General features: G+C 41.5%; 1 protein-coding gene across 1 annotated transcript; it reads right to left on the reverse strand.

Annotated features, from left to right (window-relative positions):
• Nucleotides 1–2,960: 2,960 nt before the first annotated feature.
• On the reverse strand, nucleotides 2,961–22,584 carry TTC12 (tetratricopeptide repeat domain 12). Its single transcript, XM_050910841.1, has 21 exons — nucleotides 22,503–22,584; nucleotides 21,880–22,031; nucleotides 21,218–21,248; nucleotides 20,618–20,695; nucleotides 19,982–20,103; nucleotides 19,112–19,171; nucleotides 18,061–18,132; nucleotides 16,372–16,432; nucleotides 15,889–16,077; nucleotides 15,239–15,308; nucleotides 14,006–14,094; nucleotides 12,742–12,910; nucleotides 11,015–11,107; nucleotides 10,742–10,805; nucleotides 9,630–9,764; nucleotides 8,980–9,081; nucleotides 8,163–8,231; nucleotides 7,230–7,331; nucleotides 6,248–6,347; nucleotides 4,251–4,476; nucleotides 2,961–3,351 (listed from the first exon to the last, which is right to left on the reverse strand). The coding sequence occupies exons 1-21, from the start codon at nucleotides 22,582–22,584 to the stop codon at nucleotides 3,276–3,278; spliced, it is 2,142 nt and encodes a 713-aa protein (XP_050766798.1). The 3' UTR covers nucleotides 2,961–3,275.
• Between the last annotated feature and the right edge of the window lie 1,529 nt (nucleotides 22,585–24,113).

The following is a 24,113-nucleotide window of genomic DNA, read 5'->3' on the forward strand; positions in this document are numbered from 1 at the left end:
AGAGAAGGTGGTCAAACACTGGAACAGGCTTCCTAGAGAGGTGATCAATGCCCCAAGCCTGTCAGCGTTTAAGAGGCATTTGGACAGTGCCCTCAGTAATGTGCTTTAACTTTTGTTTTGCCCTGAAGCGGTCAGGCAGTTGGACGAGATGAGAGTTGTAGGTCCCTTCCAACTGAACTATTCTATAGTTCTATAATACTAATTCTACCCAATAAGGGTCAGAAGGTTTTGCCAGTTTGTGCTGAGACAAATATACACAGGGATCAGTCTGGATCCTAAATGGAGACACTTCACTAAAGCAATCCATTTACATAGGTGTTTGGCTTTGTGAGCCCAAATAAGATGGACATTCTCTCCTCGCAACCCTCCAGGTAGGGTTAGGCCACAGAGGAAGGCTACTGGTGGTGCTGCTTCTATCATTCTATCAAGCTTGCTGGATCCTTTCTTCCCTAGGCGTACAAGCGTTGGCAAAGTGCGTCCTTAATTCAAGAGATGCGGAGAAAAGCCAACACACACCGAAGAGAAGCAGATTACAGTACAGCAGCTAACCCCACCTGGCTCAGAGCAGCCTGAACTAACATTTTGGTGCGACAGGAATGAGAACCATAGTGAAAGAACAAGCACGACAAACGCTTAACAAGCACACAATTTAAACTTTCATAATAACCGAAGAAGAGACCAGAGGCTTCTTAGGCAAAGTTGCAGTTACACCCCTTTTACCTTTAACCGTAAGGCCCTAGTGTCCTTGCAAATATTCACCTGAAAATAGTAAGCAGTATACATCAGGCATCTTTTTAGTGCCAGGCACCTGCACACACACAAACAGCGAGCATAACTCCTGGAGATAGGAAATTTAGAGCAATGCAGGTTAAGGAGATAAGAGAGAACAGTATGACATAGCCGTGACTGTTGCGACTGCACTGGAAATCGTATGTAGAAAAATGAGCAAAAGTCAGATAAAAGTAGCATAATGACAGCTCAGAAAAGCACTGCAAAAGACACTGAGGATGAGGTGATTGCTCTTGAGGGAAATAACAATAAACCATTATCCATCCTTCAGCAAACTGATAAAGTGTAGTCTAGTAGATAATACAACAGATTAGGTGCTGACAGATATCATTTCCAGTCCTAGCCATGTCACTCACCTGAATGTGGTAACCAAGGTCAGGTCACTTCATCTTTTTTCCACTCTGTAAATTGTCTGGGAAATAAAATTATCCTGACTGGCATTTGTACAGCACCTGACACACAGGGCACCTAATTTTAGTCAGTGCCTCTACCCAAAACCAGCACACAGTAATTTGTCACGATAGCTAACACATTGAACACTTTCAAGAAGGCTCCGTTTCCAGAAGTTCTACATCTCGAAGTTGTGTTCTGCTTCTTCCACTGGTTGACAGTCTAACCATTGCCTGGTCTTGTCTTCACACAGCTGATAGTGAGGCCAAGTCTGTATTACTGTGTTACCCAGATTAGACCAGATATGCTATTTTGCCTCCTAGGTACTGTGATCAACATTTGTGATCTGCAATTCAACCCATATCACATTGTTTGACAGACAGACAGAGTAGCATGATACATCAGCATGGATACCAAACCTGATACTTTTAAGACTAAATGGCATGAAACTTCACAATTATAACTAAAGGAATAACACTAGTAGAAACAGTAGTTAGTACACTCATAGTCTCCGCAGACTACTTACCCTTAAGAAGGCATGGGTCTCTTCCTACAGACTGTCATGAGTTAGACTACCTGAATACCTGTCAAGACATTCCTGAACCTGGTGCAACTGTTTAACAAGTATAAAGATGCTACAAAAGTGATCCATAAACCCATGGCAACTCCCCGCTAGGATCTACTGGCAGGTTCTTTGTTCTTCAAATGGGACTACAGCTTGTACAAGCTCAATGCTGCTTCCGCAACTGCTCGATTGCTCAGGTCCACTTCCCATCCCCAAAGGGCAATAGTTCCTGCTGGTAACCTGGTGCGTTCATAAAAATTCTGCAATAGCAATTCTTTTTGAGGAGGACAAATCAGTTCTCAACACCTTTTGCAGAAGGAAGTTAGAAGCAATTCTCTTACCCGATCACCATTTTCTTCTGGGGACAATAGCAACTGGTACGTGAAAGGTTCCATTAAGCAAAAACCAGCTTGTCAGTCAAACCCAAGAAAGATCTTTAGCTTTTAGGCTTTTAAGATGATGTCGACTCTCCTGTAATTTTCTGGTAACACATTACACCTGCTGTTCCCCTCTGACATCCTGCCTCCGTAAACACAAGATCCAATAACTTTTTTTCCTTAAGACAATGCTTGGTGTTAGTCAGGTTTACAGTGTAGTGCTTATTTGGACTTGAACCCTACACACAGTATTTGTTACATATTTGTCTAGGCAGGGTGTAACTTAATGGTAGGAGCTTAAAAAAAGACAGTGAGATTATCAATTGTATGCTTTTCACTGTGAGGGGAGAAAAACCAGGTGCAAGAGAATTTCCTTCTTCTGAAGAGGGAAGAGGATTCAGCTGCTATTTTGAAAAGGAGATGATATATAATTTGTCAGCCACTGTTCTGAAGGGACAAGATTAGACACTCACAAGTCCTTGTCTAGCCTAAGTTCTACAAGTTTTTAGTATAGATTTGTGTCTATGTGCATCTGTTTATTTGTGAAGAGACTATTTGTTAAATTTGACGGGCTTCCGCCAGCAGTACACAAACCTCATTGTCATAAGTTATCGCTAAGATTGAGGGCTTAGTAAAATTAAGACCAACATATCTAACCAGGTAAGTATGAGGTTTAAGGTTTAAGCAAAGCGTGAGGTGATACCACACATGCAATACTGAATCATAATCTAGCCACCAGAGGACAGTGTATGGGGGGGAAAAAAGGATTCTTCAAAGTCACAACTGACAATTTATTTCTGTTTTCTTCTAATACACTGGGTACTGGACCCAAACTGGAAAGTAGACGAGCCGAGCCATTGGTCAATGATTAAACAGCAAGGAACTCGCCAGTAAGAAAGGGCAACATCATTTATTAAAGCAAAGACAAGCTTAATGCAAGCTGTTATTTTAGTTGTTAGCCTAGATAATAAATTAACTTCTTTCTCCTGACACTTATATTGCTATTGTTTCACTGGCTTCTATGGAGGACCAGCAAACACTTTGAAAAGGGATTGAAAAGTTGATGTGCTTTGAGTTAGTTTTATTAAAGAAAAGAAGAAAATACTCAACAGCAAGTGATATTAATGGCTCGTGTCAAAGCTCTCTTGAAGACTTCAGATGCTATGCACGTATTTCATAGAGGAGTTCAGGATGGCCAGTCCATTGAGTTTCCGCAGTTGAGAAATATGCCTGAAAAGACAACAGAAGGGTTGCCGGGGGAATATAAGATGACTAACAATAAAAGTTTTAAGCTTCCACTGCTCTGCTATACCCTACACCCAAACTGTCAAGGATGTTTAATGCTACATTCAATAAATTCCTCCAAAAGTAGCAGGAGAAACAGCTTCTAGATTACTGTTCCCCACAAAAAGGAAGATGAAAGTTCTAAATAATACTTGACAATTGTTCAAATAGGTGACATTTCAAATGAACAAAACTAAGAAAACAAAGTGTTTCCCTTTTATATCTCTGGAGTGTTTTGCAAATCTCAGAGCAGATACTTTCTCTATTGCTCATTTGGGATCTCCAGCAGAAGCAAGGTACTTAAACTTTTGAAACCTGAGCATTATCCCTTGCTTTCTGCAGTGGTTCAGGATGTGTATTAACAAGTTGAACTCAGTTCCTCTGTCTGGAATGCAGTTCAAGATCCAGTTGACAGTTTGCAGTTAGCTAGAGCTTGGCATACTCTTGGCAGGCAGCAGCAGACATTCTTTGCTGACATTTACACTTTTGGTTTGCTCTCATTATTGCTTTGACCTCTACAAACTTATAACATCACCTGTCCTCCTTCCATTCTTCCAGCACAGGTAACATCAGAAAGCAATGCAAAATGAGCTCCTTGAAACACATTAAGACAGACAACTAATAACACAGGAACCCTAAAGCAGAACTGTGGGGACAGTACCACAAGTGGGAATTCTAGTTGGAGGAAGGGTAATAGATTTAATGGAGTATTTATATAAACTAATCATCCGCCCTGTATCTGCTTGCTCTACGAATAGAATTGACTTACACTGGTCAGTTTTTCAAGAATTATCACCTAATAACAACCAGATGGTGCAGGAGAACAATAGTCTTTTATACAATACCTTGGTTCAGCAACACAAAGCTTCCCCAGAGCTATTGCTGCATTCTCCTGCACTGAAGTTCTTGTAGCATCACCACCAGCATGTTTCAACAAAATCATCACAACATTGGAATTCAGTAAGGACGTCGCTGCTCCAGGAACTACAAGGCACTGGCCAAGGCAGAAAGCAGCATTTCCCACAATCATTTCATTCTCTGAGTCCAAGAGCTTCAGCAGCACACTGAACCCTGGAAGAAAGAGAGATTAATTGTACAGAATGCACACAGATTTGTTCAAGCAGCACCAATATCTTCTCCTGTCTTTACCTAAACTCCTAGGGAGTGAGTTTGTTCTGTGTCGGGCATTTTTCTAGAAAACCTGGAGGAGCAAAGCAATTTCATAGCAAGGTTCGGGATCCAGGATTCTGTCTCAGCTTCACCTGCCTAGATGTCTCTTTCACTAAACTGAATCTACACTCTAAGAGGTTCTCTAGCATGGAGCTTGTGTTTCTGCATTTGTTTAATATTTCTCTGAAACTGAATACGTGACCTTTGCTGCTTGGAGGATCTTGCACTGGCCTCTCACCCCACCATACAGCAGGGCAAGCACAGAGCAGAGCACTTGCAGCACCAAGCTAAATGTGTTAAGACAGAAATGCTGTTGTGGAAAGAAAAAAGGAACATAAAAAAAGCTTTCTATATATCCTTAGCTAACATAAAGCAGCTCAGCTAATCTACTTCCGTAACCTATACTAATGTACAGCGGCAGAGTATTTTGTCTATACTCGACACAGAGTTGTATAGCTCTTGCTGGCACCCGTAAGCAGCAGCAACATCTCAGGCCACAGAATCCAGAAGCATTTAGATAGACTGTTTTCTAAATAAAATACAGCCGTGGCTTTCACATGCATAAAGTTTCCTTGGGGGTTAGATAAGTTTGGTTTGGTTTTCTTTCATGGTCCCATCTGTTCTTCCAGATCACATACCACCTTTTCTGCTGCAATAATCTTTTGAAAAGGCAGTGCTGCTCTGGATGGCCACAGTGGCTGGTGCAGAAGCTGAACTAAGTGGCCCAGCTGGAATGCAATTTAATGTCATGGGACTATAGCTTGATTCCAACAGGCTCCTAGCAACAGGGCAAAGTCTGGGTTGGCAAACAGAGATGACAAAAATAAGAAATAGTGACTTCTCACAAGATTAATACCCAGAGTTTTGGTGGAAAGAATGAGAGTGAAGTGTTATTGCTAATTTGAGGAAATGAAAGCTTCATCTACAGATGACAGTGAAACTAATACGGGGTGTACAAAAGGAAGATGATGCTCTGAGAGGCTTTTAATGAGTAGAAATCCTTAGGGTTCAAGTTGAACTACATGAGCTGACAGTTTCTTGACAGGTTCAACCATTTAGATAAAACTTAACTATTCTCTGTTGTAGTTACATTAGCATTAATTGAACCTGGAATTTTAAAGCAATCTAAGTAGTGTTATACTGCATGACTAGAGCAAATATACTCAAAAATACCAAGACACCTGGTCTGATATCATCACTCTGTCTCCACATCCATTTCCTTGTAATACCAGGCCAAATATCCACATGTAAATTGAAGGAAACTATAAACAGCCTCAGCCTCTGGAAATCAGATGTCTAAATGAAGTTTCTTATTTTAGCCACTAACTTCAGGAAATACAACCCAATTCAGTTACAGTTTACAAGCACTTCTTTCAAAATATACATACTTCTGGCCCTGAAAAAGCATATCAGGCCATTTTACTAGAGTAAAGCGCAGTTTCTCCAACTCAGGCTCATTATCCAATGTGCCTATTTCCATCCGCACACAGATCTAAGGCTCATTAAGCACTATTTCAGGAGGTAAACTGGCACATTACTCAGAAAACATGGCTGAAGTCTTGCAAGAGTAAAACCCAGTGTTCAGTTCCGTTCTAGAAGGGAAGAAAGTAATTGGATGATACTGAGATTACATCTCTGCATTCAGTCTCTAATTAGTGAAGTTGTCACTTACTTTTATCTGACTTCACTAGATCTTCTTGAGCTTGTCTATTACTTCTGGTGCAGATGGAAAGGGTCTTTATACCATAATTGGATGTGATCTGTCCTCCAGCCTAGATTTGATGAGAGTAAAGCATACATTAACAAACATACAGTTCATACCCCAACTTACTCAAGGTTACAGAATAGCTTTGGTACCACGGAGACAGTTAGGTATTCCTTATGCCTAAGCCCAAATACCAAATTAAGACCTTTGTAGAGTATATATCTCAAGATGAACACAGGCTGAAAATGACACAAGAACCATGTCTTTCCTGCCAGCAACGAACATAGAAAATTCCGTGAATCTCTGGAGCCCAGTTCCTTTCAAATTATTAACTCCTCTGATGCTTGCTAGTTACAAAAGCCAAGCTGAGTGCCACAACTTTTTTCGAGACTAATTTTATCTGCATCATAGCAAATCTGTAGAATCCACATCAGGCTGGGTGGATACACATTCTGCTAGATACACAGATATACAGCAAAACAGTGTCTACAGATTAACATATGCACTATTTAGGGAAAAATTGCTCCCAAGCTTCATTCAGCACTCACTGACAATCAGCGGAAAGGGCTCCATTGCTTTTCAGTGGTCCGAATTAGATCACACCAATTTTAAGCTTTAATCCTCCAACTGGGCCTGCAGTAGTGGATTCTGAATTTGCAGGTCTCTGCAAGCAGAGTTGTGCACAGGCATCTGGCTCATATGGAAACAACTGAAACATCTGGGCTACAGACCAGACTACAGAAGGCAGTCTAGTCTCCAAACTGGCTACCTAGCTTAAAATTAAACTTGAGAGCACTGTTAAAATGGACAACACAGATGCAGACACATGCAGTCAGAGTGACTGCCAGGTCCTTCTCCTAGGGAAAGGAGGCTAAACACAGGGGCAACTATGGTTTTCTTAAGGGACAATACAAGCAGAAATAAAGTGAATTTTGTTAAATTAATTTACTTTCAAGAATTTGATCATTTTCTTCACCACCCCTCCTTTCACTACTTCTTCTACCGCCGTGGAGGATGCTGGCAGGATGCGACTTAGCACTCCAATGGCTCTCTTAATTAGAAAACAGTGTGAGAGAAGAAAAAAAAAAAAAAGTTTATTTGTCCAGACAACTTTAAGGAGTTTTCAAATTATTTTGTTTTTGCAGAATAAAACCAAAGTAATTAAAGTGATAAAAGGCGAAATTTACAGAAATGTAACGAAGAACGTCTTTAGGACATGGCTTTTTTATTGCTCACTGGAAACTGAACTCAGCACAGCTTCTAAAGACTCAGGGTAGAGAGAGATGAGACCAAACCGAGATCAGGACAACTCCCTGTATGTTTATTTATTGAAACAAATTCCTGGTAGAAACCAGCCTAGCACTGCTGGTATTGAGTCAAGTAAAACAGATCAGAACAATTCATGTGAGTTCAGAGACGTGAACGGACTCTGAGTCCACACTTGCTCCTACCCATTTGCCGTGAATAACTGCTATCTGTGGGAGTTACACACCATTAATAGAAGTACAATCTCCTAGGTATGATTCACATACAAGAATTGTAAAAAGAAAGAGCTGCTTAACACCCAAATTATTCTTGCTCCTTTGCTTCTAGATAGATTTTTTTAAAGAGTTTTATATTGAAAACCATCCTAAGGATGAAATGAATTGTAAGAGCTTCTATTAAGTAGATTTCAGGAGAACACTGAGAACCTCTTGCATCAAACAATATAACACACTGAATAATGTAAGTAAGTGGTATATTATTTCTTTACTACTAATAATTATGAATTTAGGCTTCAAAGCCTAATGTGCAGACTTGCACAGGGCAGCAGTTTGCACTGAAGTGTTCAGGTCAGGTCAGCTAATACAATCTTTTGTTAGTCCATAGGTATCCCACTTACTGTCACAATCCTTCCATCCTTATCCCTGAGGAGAGACATGCACCTGCCACTTATGTCCACAGCAAAGTCCTGAAACAACAACGTGAAAAACTCAGGTCCAGCTGATTGCTGGCAAGTGTTAGAGCAGAAATGGGTTAATAGACAAAGTACTCTACAACAAAGAATCCAATGGAGATCAGGGCACACATGGCAGTAAGTTACTAACACCTTGGCACCCAGGTGTAAATCAAGAAGTTCTTCCTTCTTGAGGGAATCCTTAGTTTTAAATAATTTTGGAATGTGCCAAGCATCTAAGAATATCCCATAATTGGAGACCAATGCCAAACAAAACATTTATAGCATTATGGAAAGGTACTATATGTGCTTTACACTGTATTTTTCTCATAACTGCGTGTATATGGGGGGCAGTGGTGGAGGAGAAAATTTTGTAATTTTTTCTTTTTAGCTTACTTAAATTGTCAGCTACCCTTAATGATAACCTTACACACCAATAAAAGTTAAAAATTAACTGAACACCAGCGAAATCCAAGGTTGGCAGCCTTTAAGTGCTTCAGCGTGTTTGATGTGAAAGGGGGCTCTAAACCCATCTAATGCAGTCGAGCTCTTTTTCCCTGTACAGACTGCAAGGTCACAATATTCCACGGTCATTCCCTCACCAATTCTATTTGAATGTTCTGGTATGACTTCAGTTACTTGCATCAGGCCCATTTACAGTGACAAGGGAGGAGGATGCTCTAACTGCTCAAGCAATTCTGAATCTCTGAGGAAGTGATTATAAGAAGAACACTACCAAAGAACATTCACAGATCTTGTATACCTGGATGATCATATTTGATTCAAGCAGTAAGTTCATCATTAGGCCCAGCACTGCAAACAAACACTCCTGGTATTTGGGTGTGCTGACATCAAAGCATTCATCCTGCGTACAAAGGAGAGAAGAGCGCAATCAATTCAGAGGTTCAGAATATGCACTTCCTCAGTCTTCTGTGTGCTTACTTACACGGTGCATCAGTGTTCCCCTGATGCATCATGAACTCAGAAGGAAGAAAAAGTCCTGTGAGCACCAGAGCTAATGATGCCTTTTTGATACAGATTCCTTCTTGTGTTTGTTCCACTTTGGTATCTGAAGCTGCACACTGCAAACTTCTAATGTTTAGGTAGTTAACAAGATCCTTTCCCACCCTTTGAATTCTTTGGTTTCTGAGGACTGAGTTCATACTGCATGCTTACCCTGAAAGGGGCCACTTACAATAAGGAACCACTCACTCTCCTCCACCCATCTATCAATGCACAACTTACGTGAACAACGGACCGCTTTGAGACCTTTATCCCACTACCAGATTTGAAAGATCTCAGTCAAGGGTTCAGAGCTATTAGGGGAGGCAGACAAACGTGATCACACAAGTGCCACTTCCACAGGAGATAGGGCTGAAAACGCTATTCTAGGGAGCCATCAAGTTTCTTTACCACAAGGTTTAAGCACGCTTTCCAGCACTCTTTGCACTCGGCCATCTGCATTCGAATGACTACATCTGCACACAGATTCCCCATGATGCCAATGCAACGGGCAAGGGCTGCCTGGTTCACCAGCTTGGCAGAGGTCTAAAAACAGAAGAGTGGAATAACAAATTAAGAACAAATGAAAAGGAAACAACAAATACATGTTCCTACCCCTCTGGCAATGGAAAATAGGATTCCAGAATCTCTCTCACCTATGTTAAATCCCAACGGTCCAAAGTTTGCAAATCACCCTCATTTTCACAATGAATCTCCGATGACTTTTTAAGAGTCTTGGGAAAAAGTGAGTGGTCCCTAACCTCACACTGTGAATATTTCCTACTATCACTTACTTAGGTCACAGAACAGAACAGCCTCTGCTGCAGCTGTAATTCCATTAAGGTATGTTCAAAAGGAGAGAGTGACAAGCAATGTAAAAACGCTATAATTACTGCATTGTCTTGGTGCTCGTTTGGAGAAGTGGAAGTATTTTACTTTCCAACTATATCTGCCGTTCTGCAAGAGAACCAATCTTCCCTATCATCTTCCCTCTTCCTGAAGACAGGTTTCTGTACCAACAGTATTGTAGTTTAAATAAACGATAACCAGCAAAGGGATCTGAACCGCTAAACGTCTTTACCTTGTGACCTAATGTCATCTCTTTACCCTGATCTCTCAGATTAGAAAGAAACAGAAAAAGTCACTATCCAAGATTAATCCACTATCACCAACAGGTTATAAGTCACATTAAGAAGAGCGTAACACAAAGCTGAGGGTGAAATCCTGGCCTGACAGATGACCAGTGGGAATCTGCAAGCAAGTCCAGAGTTTTCACTGAATATAAAACTAGTAATGTGTAGAAACCAAGCACTAAGTACTGGAGACTGAGAACATTTTCCTGAGGGAAGTGTATGACAAAAGTGAATTTCTTACGCCCATAGAAGTAGAGACATGGTAACTACTGTAGTTCTACCACAGAGGGGTTCTGTCTAGGGGCAACTGGCTGTAAAACTGGAAAGAGCCGTCATAAGACATGTTACACAAAAGTAAACCAGAAATATAGAAACTGAAATCTTTCATACCAGCAACTGGGTGAATAAAGGTAAAACACCTGTGGAAAGCATGACACGACACTGGGTTTTGAACCTGTTGGGAGATAAAGAAAGCTATATTTGGACACTTAAAGCTTTAAACAAAAATCACAGATAAAAGCAACACAACAGCAACATCAAGACAAGATAAACATGTCAGCAATGTACCCTCATAGCAAAGAAGGACAACAGCCTCTATCACTAGCTCATTTAGTACATTTCAAAGTACAACTTTATAAAAACGAATGAAGAAATGCAAGTTACCTTTCCTCTTCAGTTAAATCAGATAGTATGTTCATGGCACTGCTAGCCATGGCATCAGTGCTGTCGACAAATGTCATCAAAATCTGCAGCCATCTGTTTTAAAAAAAAACAAAAACAAACCACAAAAACCCGTCAGCTTTGGTTTAATTATTAAAGATCAAAATTGTACTGTAAGTGCACCAACACAATTTATGATCTTAAACTGCTTTGTGTTCAGTAGGGTTTTGACCAAGCTGGATATACTAGGCCCTCCAAACATACTCAGTCACCTAACTGCCATTAGAATACTATTTTGGCACTAGATTCTCTCACAATATTGTCCCTCTTTGTACAAGTACAATGATTTTAACACACGTCCCAATTTCTGTTAGCATTAGAACATTTCATCAGCATGTAAGCTTCACAGACATTTGAAGCTAAGCTGCTTTGCTGCTGGCGAACATCTTAGGGACAGACAAGTAGAATGCAACAGTCAGGACCAAGAACACCATCAGCACAGCCCACTACTGAACAGCTTCAACAGACTGTAAAGGCCTGCAGGGAATGTCAGTGTTGATGCTTGCACGGCTTAAAAGGACATGCTGAGCAAACCCAACAGTCTTTGGAGGGGTTTAACTGAAAAGCTTTATAGCAGCAAAGAAAAGTTAACCTCCTGCCTGAATAAAAAGAGCATCATACCATTCACCTTTTGAGCTTTTGGAATAGCGTGTGCTTGTGGCTGTGGGATTTGAACTGCATGCAATTCACAGGACTTCAGACTGCAAACCCATAAGCTCTGCCGAACAATAAATACCTCTGCAGACACGTGCTGGGGTTTCCACATGCTCCTCTACTGAGCTGAAGTTCTCTGCCACTCTTCTCCAACTTTGTAGCACAGTAAGAGAACCTATAGTCTCATCTCTTTTTGACAATGAACCCAACTGCTGAGAAGCTCAATATCTGCAACTTTACCTTCTGAACTTCCTAACTCTTTTCAAGCAATCAGACCCAGGATCTCTTTCAGAAGTTGACAGAAGATTTTTCAGGCCTCTGATATTTCAAGCCACAGTAATATTATCTGCCTTTTTTAAACATCCTCTCAGATGTGGCTCATTTCTTTAACCTTTCCTCCAAGGAAAAATGTCTCTGGATTAATGTTGTATACAATATAGTGTGTACGACTGTTGGAGAATCTTGTCTGTTCATCCATTACTTCAAAACCATGTAGTGCAAACCAGTAAATTAAAATTTCTCCTCTGCTTAACTCTAGAAGGAAATAGCAGGATAACAGGATAAAAGGTAATAGACTGTTGTTTCTTTCTCCACTCAGTGAGTCATGGCAACACTGCATAATCACAAATGCCAATTACCAAATGAGGAGAGAGTTACAGCTTGAAACCATGAGCTATTAAGAGAACAGTGTAAGCTTCTCATTGAGTGCTAGACAAACGCACACTTACTGGTTTAAGAAAAGGTAACTATGCCTCAAAATTATATGACCATCCTCAGGAATAAGCCCTTTCCACTTAGTTTCACAGACATCTTCAGATACAAAGTTTACTAAAGTTTTCCCCACACACCTAACTTTTACTTTTGCTTAGCTAGGCCTATCCCTCAAGGACAGGAGTCTCAATGTCATTATGTTCCTTTCAGAAAGCCTGTCACCTTGGTGCTAGTGGAATGAGTTCTGAACATCTGTGAACCCAGGCAATAAGGAAATTTTTCTGAGGTATAGTAGTGTTTATTACTTGGTTAGGTCCTGGTGCCTGACCAGCAGTCTCCTCCCATTTTCATTCTCTGAGTAAAGAGAAATTAGTGCCAGTGTCTCCTTTTGGATCTCCGATACTCCAGAAGAAAGCAGTCTTGGCAGCTGTGCATTCACATCAGGGTGAGTCAATAGAAGACGCTGGTTTTCTTCTGAAAAAAGAGAAGGTCTAAGAGCAGTGGCACACACAATGGCATCCCCATTACTCTGACAATTTTTTTTCCCTAGGTGCTGATTTAACAGGTTTAATGTCTTTATTTCATCCACTAATGTGCTCATTCACTCTGATGTGGTCATCTTGCATAACACTCCTGCAGAGCAATGGTAAGGCAGAACACCCACTAATCTTCTCTCAGCTCCATTACTTCAACACATACACTGGTGTTTGAATTTCTGCTCTCACTAGCAACACGCTAGCTTCTCAGGCACCAAGCGCTTCTTCAAACAAAGCGACACCCGAATCGTGAGCACAAAGTGCTCCTCACTTCATCAGCTGCCTGCAAACTGCTAGGGTCTAGGCTGTTCAGGCACAATAGTACACTGCCCTGCCAGGCACAAACACGTAAGCTACACAAGCCTGCACATTACTCTGTATTTACTGCTAACTACCTATAAGCAGAATATAAAACGGGTTTTCCCCTTACCTTGCAGCGTGAATATTCTCTTGGGCATCAGCTGGATCCCGTGATATACAAGTCAACACAGACACTGACACCAAGCATTCTGTATTTTCCTTGTGTGGCACTGCACCACTTTACCACCCACCACCAGCCCAGCCCATTTCTCATCTACGTGTATACTGCCTAGAAACAGAGGCAAGGGCTACCTGCCTAATGACTACTGATTGTGAATGCCAAAGGAATTCAGCCTCCTCTAATGGCACTTCTATAAAACTCTGCTTTTTGCTGGTATAACTGCTTAAAAAAGACAAAATGATACAAGTGATATTATCTTAAGAGCAGCAATAATCACAGGGAATTTACTTTCCACCCCTTCAATAGATTTCAAATGCTCCCAGAAATAGACTGGAAATTTCATCTCACGCTGCACAGAACCGCCAAAGTTGTGGTTGCTGCTAGCAGTATACCTCCAACACTTGGATTTGACCTGTAAAACTTCATTTACAGTAAGGTCGAGACCCAAGTGCTCTGGGAAAGCGATGTTCATGCCAAACAACAATTTTAGACACAGTAAGTGCCACATTAACAGTACATTAACAATGATTAATGTTGATTACATAGTTTTACCATTCCCAGCGCAGACAGCTTGCCAAAGGAAGAGAAGAGAAACAGACAGATCCACTTCAGCAGTGTTTTTTCTCTCTGCACAGAAGGCCCTAAATTAGAAATGTTAGCTCATAAAAAGAGCAAAGGACAGATCAAACAATTAGCTCTTTGGCTATGGAAATCAGCAAAGCCCCACAGAGACGAGGATCTGCCACAGGAACACTTAAGCTCATAAGCTCTAAACCCAGCTCATTGGTTAAACATTTTTAGGACTATCAGACTTGTTTTCCAGAGGACTTCCTCTGAGACCAGATTTATGATCTACTAGCTCTACTCTACCCTCAACACACACAGACTCTATACGAGCATTACACAGCACAATACAGGTGATAAATTCAGTTCTGCACTGAGGTAGTTGTGAATAACCAGGGTGTAAAAAACTGTGCAAATTTGGAAGTGCTTCATCTCTTAAGTCTGTTTGCAGCTGACACCCAAAATGCTGATGAACCGTAAATACATCTCAGTGGGATGGCAGCACAGACAACCTTAAAGAATAGCTCTCCTGCCCTGTTCAACTGGATCATGCTGTTCTGAACCAACTTAGTTGTGCAAAATTTTCAAATTGCATCTTTTGCACGTCTTGTTTCCATTATCTGTCTGAACCTGACTCAAATATGCATTCAGACAAGAGATCCCTCTAAAGACAAAGTTTATAAAGCAATACAGATAAATATTCGTCAGATTTGTTTCTTGATTACTGAAACACAGTGTAACAGCAGCCAAGAAAATAGAGCAGCAGAAGATAGAGGTCCCCAGCGATGATCCTCTTCCTTGATTACAGGATTAGAATGTTTCACAGGTTACATTACAGAGCTATATGGCCAAATATTTACTGATGGCAATTAATAGCACCAGGGAGTCTGCCCAGGTATACTTAAAGCAACTAAGTGCTTTCAGATGTTCTTTTATTTTTTTTTTTTTTTAATAAACTTGCTCTCACCATGAGAGATAGGATAACTGTACAGAAATAGGAGACAGAAGCAGAAATCCATTAATTCTGTTCACTGTATCTATGAGAGCACTGTTTGTGTAAGAGACAGATATAAGTCAGTCCATTCAGACATTAAAATCTGTTATTACATTATCTTTTGATCATTTCATCTGCATTTCAAGAGGTGATTGTGTTTCTTGAAAACAATATTTTCATTTCCTCATGCTGTAACACCCTACTGTTTTCCTTTGGAGAGCTCTTACCGTCTTACAATCTCGTTGTCTTTGAGGATACTGAATCCATTGTTTGTTCTAAATAAAGTTTGCTCAGTGCCTGAAAAATTCAGAGATAAACAAATCAGCTCTATGATCCTTCTGGCTGACGTATCATTGTGAAGGCAGACTCCTGCTCTTCTATAACACAGTGTTAAAAGACAAGGTCACTGGATCAACAGCTTTGGGGAAAGAACATCGTTAAAAGAGGGGAAAAACTCCGAGAACGCTACTTGAAGTAGAAACAGCTTTGAAGCTGAAGACTGCTCAAATTCATGCCTGGTGCTGTAAAGAACAATTGACTTCAAGCTAAAGGCTTTTTAAGAAGACTGAAACATGAGACTGGCTTTACAAATCAATATGCTTTCACAGAGAATTACAAGTATTTCTAAACAAATGAAACAGCTTTTAAGAGACCCAAATCCATAACAAGTCTTAACAGCTCAGCTACAACATCGGTCTAGTTCTAAAAAAATATACGTAAATATCTACTGGCCATAAATTTTGAAATATCAAACATTGCTGATTTTATGTTTTAAATATAGGAATAGTTTTTCTGTTCCTTTAAAAACTACTCCACTTGTATGCATCTACTTGGATTACAACTCCCATGATCAACAACCTTTGCATCAAATACTTACAATCTTTCATGGCTCCTGTCAAAAGTCTGATCCCTCCTGTATAGTAGAGGATATTCTGGTCAGGCCTATCAAGTTTCTGCAGCAGTTCTTTTATGGACAGAGCGGCAAGCTTTCCGAACTGAACTTCCTTCATTGCTCTCTCTTCATCTTTCATTCTTTTTTCCTCCAAGTTTACCTCGTTCATACAATCTTGGAAATCAAAAGAAAACAAAGCATGGCAGTTAAATGTTTTGATATGGTCAAGTTTCAAGTAAAAAATGAAGCTGACTCCATGACAGAGAGCGCAGTACCTTCTACATACAGATGTACAGAATGACCCACGGCTCTGGTGAGTGAAACAGAGCTGAAAGAAGAAACAATCAGAAACAAAAGCTGCATGAAGAGACTCCATCAAAAGTTCTGAAGAGCAGAACAGTGGTTTCAATTCAGTTCCATCTTGATCAGAAAACAAGGGACAACAGTGTAAAAATTTCTATTTCTTACCTTTGAATAGGCTTTCCTTTTGGGGATCAATTTGTAAGATCTTCTCATAACACTGCCTGGACTTAACAGAGAAAAGAAACAGGCTCTCAATTTAAGATAAAAATGGGAAGATGATAACAATTATATCCTAGTCAGAGTCATCCTGTTTAAGCTCAAAAGTTCATGGGCCACAGTACTTAATAAGAGTGAAAAATAAAATTTATGGAGACACGCAAGTCAAAACTTTCATAATTAAAAGTGTAAGCTGAATATTATTCTCAGTCCCTACATCTCCCTGCTATTTCAAATTAAAAGGAAAATTTCAAGTACAAACCTAGGAACATACTAGTAGGAACAAAAAAAGCAAAGTTCCAGTGAGAAAACAGAAAATTAGGCATAGCATTAAAACTGCAGGAACTGTAACTATCAGCAGGGATCAGACATGTGCATCTTGTATCTTTATCTTCTATTTGTGCATTTTGTGTATCTTCAGCATATGCTCAGAATTAAACTGATCACCAAGCTTGCAACAGGGAAGAACCTTCTTCACAGATCTAGCTGCCAAGAACCCCTCAAGGTGGATTTCAGGTAGACTTGTATTGTCCATGGTCTACAGTTATTTCTAGTGAAGTCGTTTCTGACGGGATCAGAGATACTTCTGAGCTTGCCTGCTCTCCTCTTCAGACTCTTTATTATTTTTGAAGATGAAGGGTCAGGGTTGTACTAAAATACCTGGCAGTTTATTTCAAGCTTAGGTATTTGTTAATAGGATGTTCCATTATTTTAACAGTATTTATGCTTCCATTAGGTTTTCACACATGAAATGCAGAATTAAATCTTTTGTTTGACATTCATTTTGCTAGAATCTTGGGAAAAAAAAAAAGATATCACTCTCACTAGCATCTTTCGCCTTAACAGTTCACTTAACTTGAAATACGTAGAGATTTTTCTCATCCACTGGTGACATGCAATCATTTCTTAGTGATATGCAGCAACAGTTTAATAACACCTGCTGCACAGAGCAATTTAGGATAAAAAATTGAAATACATTTTACTCAATTGTCTCTTTGGGGCAAATGTAGTCACCGCTAGTACGCTGCAATCACAAGAGTCTGCAGTACCTGACAAGGACACTCCTTCATTCTGATCCCTTCCCGAGCTGAAATATGGCACTGCCAGCACTACCACTTCCCTGAGCACACATTGCTAATACTGGTCTTGAAGCACTTCAACAGAAGTGCCAAACATGGGATTCTCTGAGCATATACACAATCCTCACAGACTCCCGAACACTCACCCAGTCTAGACTCAAGCCTCACAGCACCGCAGTAAAGCTTGCTGTCTTGGTGTCTGACAGCCAAGTGGTGACAAATTCCCACCAGATAAACCATGTATACTGAACAGAAAATTCCCTCATTCTTTGGAGGCTGATTAGAGTACAAATTGACACAGCTACACAGAAGTGTCCTCCTACATTTTGTGTGCACCAAAGTAAAGGATACAGGCTATTTTACTAAGATGTGGAAAGAAGACTTGATTTCAGAATTATTAGTCTTTGCAAAGCACAGAAAATTTCTCTCAAGTCTAAAGGCTCAACATACTTTCATTTGTCCGATTCTTAAGATCACAAATTTCTCCCTCTCACCCACAACATCACGTCAAAAGCAGAACAAAACACGGTCCCATGGCTGCCAGATGTAGTCAGCTTACCTCACTGTAGTGCTTAAGCGCCAGGTGAGCTCTCCCCATTAGAAAATAGGCTTTAATACTTTTTTCATTGCACTGTGTTAAAAAAGGAATTATTAATAATGTGTTTAGAAATTTTAACCTTTTAATATTTTTTCCAGCCTTCTGATTAATAGTTATAGCTGCTCAAAATAACTGTAAGCACAGAAGAGGGTATTCATACCATCTACTAGAGGTGTCTAAAGTTTATATGCCGAATTATTACCTCCAGGTACCAACTTTCCTTCCGTGTGCAAGGAACATAGGCTTTGGTCTGGTTAAAGGTGGAAAGCAGTTGGTGCTAATATCCCTCCCAGAAAACAGCAGTTCAGGCAATACAAGCAGACTCTCATGCAATTAGGTAATGTTAAGGCCTGCATCAACATGTCTATAATCGCAGAACTTCTATAACAACAGAATTTCCATATGTCTTTTGATTAGTTCTGCCAGGAATGAAATAAGTACTAATTTTCATTAGCTGTGCACAAAAAAAAGTGAGGAAATATCTAGCTCAACACTAACCGATTAGGTGATCTTTCCCAGTTCAATTATGTGTCAAAAACATTGATTTCTTGAAATGATGCTGCCAATATTATTACTAATCTGTTAATTGTGTTGTAGTCATGGGCATCACTGATGTAACACAACTGAATTTGGATTCAGCTCTTTGGCATTTTATATAATCTTCACCTTTCCCACCAGATCTGATCTTTGTGAGCTTAAAGAGTCCCTTTTCCCTTTTTAGAAGGATGGGCAAGATATTGTGTGCCAATGTGTGCAGTTAATAGCTTATCATCACTTATAACAAACTTTTTAATTAAATGCTCTTAAGAGCTAGAAAAGCTTCTGCACACAGGCAGCACTGAAACATTAACTGCTTTATACTGTTCAAGTTAACTCAGGATGCAGGAATCTGTGCAACACCATCACATTCTTTCATTTCTACGAGCAAGTTGTCTCCATCTTATCAGTTACACACAAACCCTCCTTCCAGGAGCACTTGACCTAACCATAACAGACAGAATCCTGAAGTTACCTTTAATGCCCATTCACAGTCACCAATGGCTTTTTCATACTCATGCGTCTTCAAGTAGGCCTGAAATAAAACCAAGAGAGTCCAGGCAGAAGAATCAGAATACTTCAAACAACTTCCACTAACTATTGGACAAACATTAGCTAATTAAAAAAAAAAAAAAAAAAATTAGACTGTTGATTTGCCTAGCCACTGATTTTGCAGGATAATTACCAGCTGTTTCTTAACTTGTCTCCCATCTCCTTGGAGTTTGTAATTTAGAATAAATTTAATAAAACAAAATTCAATACACACATATGGATTATACAAGGCAAGTAGAGAATGCAAAGCAAATGTTAACATTTTACAGTTATAAAAGTGGTCCCTGAAAAAAAATAAAATAAAAAAATCAGTGCATTTAAATAAAACCATGAATGAGAATGATTTTTTTTCCACTTATTTCGGAGGAGCACGGGTTCACCTGTGCCGCATCCAAGAGGGAGGAGACATGAACACTCCCTCAGGAAGGACTAGCCACAGCAGAACTAAGGCTTCTGAGGGATTCAGACACACTGATCAAGAGGGAAGAATTTACACCTCTAATGCTCTTCTGTAAAAAGATTAAAACCTTCAGTCTGCACCGTCTTGCTGTTAACTTCTAGCCACAATAAAAATTTACTGTTGATAATACGGCAGCAAAGCAGAACTCAGTAGTTCCTGGTAGTGGAGGATGGCCAGGAAAAGTTGTTTGCTCCCTTTTTTAAGCCTCTCTGTAATGCAACATATATCATCCTTCATGAAATTCACTTAGATAATAGAACAGTCTTTTTGGGTTCTATCCTGGCAAAGTAACACTAAAAGCAGTATAGTGGTAGCTCATTTCCACATGCTGACCTGTGCTCTGTTTGTGTAAAGTTCCTGCTTATCTTTCAGTTTTTCCAGACCTTCAGTGTATCTCTGAATGGCTATGACATAGTCTCCTTTCCTGAAGGCATCGTTTCCCTTCTCTTTCAGAACTGCAAAACAACAGACATGCATTCAAAATAACATTTGGTTTTTATTTCCCCAAATGGCGACTGAGGAAGCAGAAGCCATGTTCTCCTGTTGGAATAATCATCAAAGTTCCAGTCCAGCTCCCCTGCAGCTGTCTTTATTAGCCATTATTTGCACGGGACTTCTGAGCTATTCAGTGCACATGATCTTCATTTCTCTTTCAGAGGGAAAACCGAGCATTTGTCTTTGCCCAGCCCAGCTCTGAAATACTCAAACTCGCTCCCTCCATCCCAAACCCTTACCATAAAGAGGATAGTATGGAGAAGAACAGGTTGCAACAACCCTGTGAAGTACATAACCCTGTTATATCCAGCTAATCAATGCTGTGGACAAGATCATTGGTCTCGGACAACCAAAGCACTGTCTCAGTGTGCATAAGAATGGCAATAACAGAGTAGCTCGATAGCCTCTTAAATCAGCCCAATTCCTGCTAAGTAGTTTTTGAAGGCATTAGCTAGAAAAGCCTTTAGCAATTACCATTTGCTAAGTGTTCATTTCTCTTCCTTCGTTTAGCACGTTCTTTTGCATCCTTTTCCAAAATTGCCAGAAAGCCATCTTTGAGCCAGGAGAGTTGGTGGTATTTTAGTTTTTAAAAAAAAAAAAGCAAGCTTCGTTAAAATCAATCTACAGATGAGAAAAAATTTCTAAGGTATTTCTCTACAAAGAAAATATTAAGGGGACATTTCAACAATTAAACTGGAACATGAATGACAAGCTATTACACATAAAGACCATGCTACCACTCAGGATTTGCATACTTGGCTCGAAGTATCTCATCTCTAGAGATAAACTTGTTTCCTTTTAAATTCAGAATACTAACTTTTTAGATGAGAGGCCAGAATATGATAACAAACTACACCAACAAGCCTCCTACCTATGAAGAAGTACAGCCATACTGGTGAGATCCTTGAGTGTGTTCCTAGATCTGACTGAATTTTGATTAAAGTCACTAGAAAAGTTAGCTTTGACTTTGGCAGGAGTGGAATTATGTCTTGCATGAAGTAACAGCAATCCTTACTCCAGCTCTGCTAAAACAGATTGAAGAGATGCTAAATACTAGAGGGAGCACTGTCCTACCTGCGTTCACTGCCTCTGCATTTGCCATGTCCTAAAAAAGAAAAAAAAAAAAAAAAAAAGAGAGAGAGAGAGAGAGAAACACAGGACATGGATGTACGCATACAGACATTTTAGGAAAACCCATAGCAGCAAAGGAACACTTGGTTAAGTTGTTCAAAGCTACAGGGCATCTGAAATATCCAGATTGATGGACACTGGGAGTATGAAATTGACACTTAAACAGAGGATGGTAAGGACTTCATAATTTTTGACATTACTGGAAAGCTTCCCTTTGTATCTTTAACGAGGCAAGTCACTGAAATCCAAACCCTACTGCAGGAATCAAAGCCTACCGAAATTAATGGACTCTTGTGTCTTCAACTAGTTTTGCTCAAGTTCCTGAAGGGCAGGTAAAAGCTACGAGTTATGGCACCTCAGTGCTTGCGTCCAACTTGGATACATCCAACAGAAGTATTCTGTGTTATTAGCAGTCTTAAGACAAAGACAACGTGACATCAAGTACCTCCCACTAAGATAACTAGTGAAAAAAATAAAGTCACATTCAGAACATACTTGAAAGTATTGTTCAAAAGTTTTTCTCCGGGACAAGGAACGTGAATTAGTGTTATTTAAAAGACCTAGACTGCATTCAGCTTTAACTTCAAAGGGAAAAAACTCCTTACAGAAGCTCTTGTGTTGATGACTGTTCTGTTCACCGTAGTCTTGCTTTCTTCCTCCTTGCTAGTTTCTTGATCATGGAGCCTTTTCTCTGTTTCAGCAATGGTCTTCTCCTTGACAGCCGGGTCTGTGGAGCTCAAGCCTTGCACTAATTTGGCTAAAAAGGGGATGGAAAAAAAAAAAAAGATACACACACGACTCTAAGTGATCCCGGTGGGACCAGGAATTCAGTTGTGCACTGGTGACCAGGATGGCCTTTATAAATGGAAACATTTACAAATACAACTTCATCTGACTTCCAAGAGCTACCTAGAGCTTCTGTGTTATAAAAATTCCGAGGCTTAGAAAGCAACTCTTGGCAGCCGCAAAGCCTCGCTACACCTGAGCTCACAAGGAGACTTCACGTAAAACAAACTCGGAACGGCGGGGGGCCGGGAATTTTCCCTCTTTTCCATTCCTCTTCTGCCTTCCTTTTACCCACCCCCTCTTTCCTGCAGCCCCCAGCACGCTATCTGAAGAAAACGGGGATGTCCGACCGCCTCCGGCCCCCGCCGCCTCCCCGCCGGCGGCACCACCCCACGCCCGGCCAGGGGCGGCCAGCTCCGCCCCGGCCCCGCGGCAGGCTTACTGATGTCGTCCACACGGCGGAGGAACCGCTGGAAATCCTCCTCCTCCTCCTCCTCCTCCTCCCGCGCCCCGTCGCCCAGCATGGCCGGAGCGGGAGGGCCCGCCGGAGCGGCCGGCCGCGCCGGAAGACACACGGCCACCCCGCCGTTGCCGTGGGAACCACACCCGCCGGCCACGCTCTTGACGCAGCGTCAGCAGGAGAGGCACTTGGGGGCGTGGCTATGCAAACGAAGGGGCGGTGCCGCGCCAGCCGCCATTTCGCGGATAGCCGGCAAGCCCCACCCTTCGGAGCCGGAGCCCGCCCCGGTCCCCGGTCGCTGTCTGCCGTAGCACCCGCGGGGGACGGCCGGCTGCTGTCCCGCTCCCCGTCCGCCCCGCCTGCGCCTGGGCTTCCTCTCCCTCAAGCATGACCCAGGGCACTGCGAGGGGCGGGAACAGCGACGGCCGCTGGGCTGTCCGTGCCTTCCGAGCGCCCGCCGCCTGGCAGGGTGCGGCAAGGGGTCCCTCTCCTGGCGCAGCGCGGCCGGTGCTGTGCAGAATCCCGCTCGCATCGGGCAGCGCGGCCCCCCACTTTGCGGCCCGGAGAAGGCTGGTCCCCGCGAAGGAGCGGTGGCCCCGGCGAGGAGCAGGGCTGTGTAGCAGGACCTGTTGGGACGCGCGCGGTCGGGCTTACCCACGGGCGCCCAGAGCTCACTCGCCCTTACGCGGTAACTTGCTGCACTGCCTAAGCGCCAGTGTAGAAATGAAGCACCTGAATGTGGAACTTAACGTCATGCTTTACTGAGCACAGAAAATAGGCAAATGCTCAGCATGAGGTAAAGACAGACCTACAGAAAGGGCATTCCTACCTCCTCCTTTTGCAGCTTTCTTTTGAATGCTCTTGTAGAGCTATGCTACTGTGGGAAAAAAGTATGCTTTTATATTTGCAACGTATTTCAGAGCATTAAGCAGGTGACTTCTCTTCCTCCCCATTACTCCTGGATGGCAAGTAGTGCTTATATTTCTGCTGCAGCAGGATGGCTGGCCTGACAGGCTACAGAGGGCCCCTTTACCAAAGGCCTTCCAGGTGAGCCATGCAGATATCTATAGCATAGCAAAGAAGCTCCTAGTCCAGAGCTGGTAGAGAGCCACTACCTTCATCCTGGCTTTCCTCGCTTAATTTCTGGCTTGAAATCTCAGAGAAATGCTTCACCGATTGCTGAGCTGAGTATGCTCCTTTTCCCTCTGCTAAACAGGTCAGCCTTTGCCTTGCAGCCTGAATGTATGCAAACCAGAAGTGAGATCTCCTGCTGCCACTCCCTCCTGCTTGTTGGTTTATGAAAACACACATCTGGGTTTGATTTGGCACAGCGAGGAGGCAAGCTGCCCCACTGGCAGCTACCAGCAGGGAGCATATCAGCAGAGGCACGGGCATGTCATTTCTCCAAGGAGCGTTTAAGATCCTTTTAGTCTGGCTTTTTTAATGCCCAAAGTCATCTTCTGTTCGTACGCAGGGGACAGGAATGGGATAGCATGGGCAAAAAATCAGTGAAAGGGACTTCTCTGGTTAATATAAACATTAGCTGTACCAAAGTTTAGCAGATCTACCAACTGGGAGAGGGAACCTGAAGAA

The sequence above is a fragment of the Gymnogyps californianus genome, chromosome 25, assembly GCF_018139145.2.
Source record: "Gymnogyps californianus isolate 813 chromosome 25, ASM1813914v2, whole genome shotgun sequence".
NCBI lineage: Eukaryota > Metazoa > Chordata > Aves > Accipitriformes > Cathartidae > Gymnogyps > Gymnogyps californianus.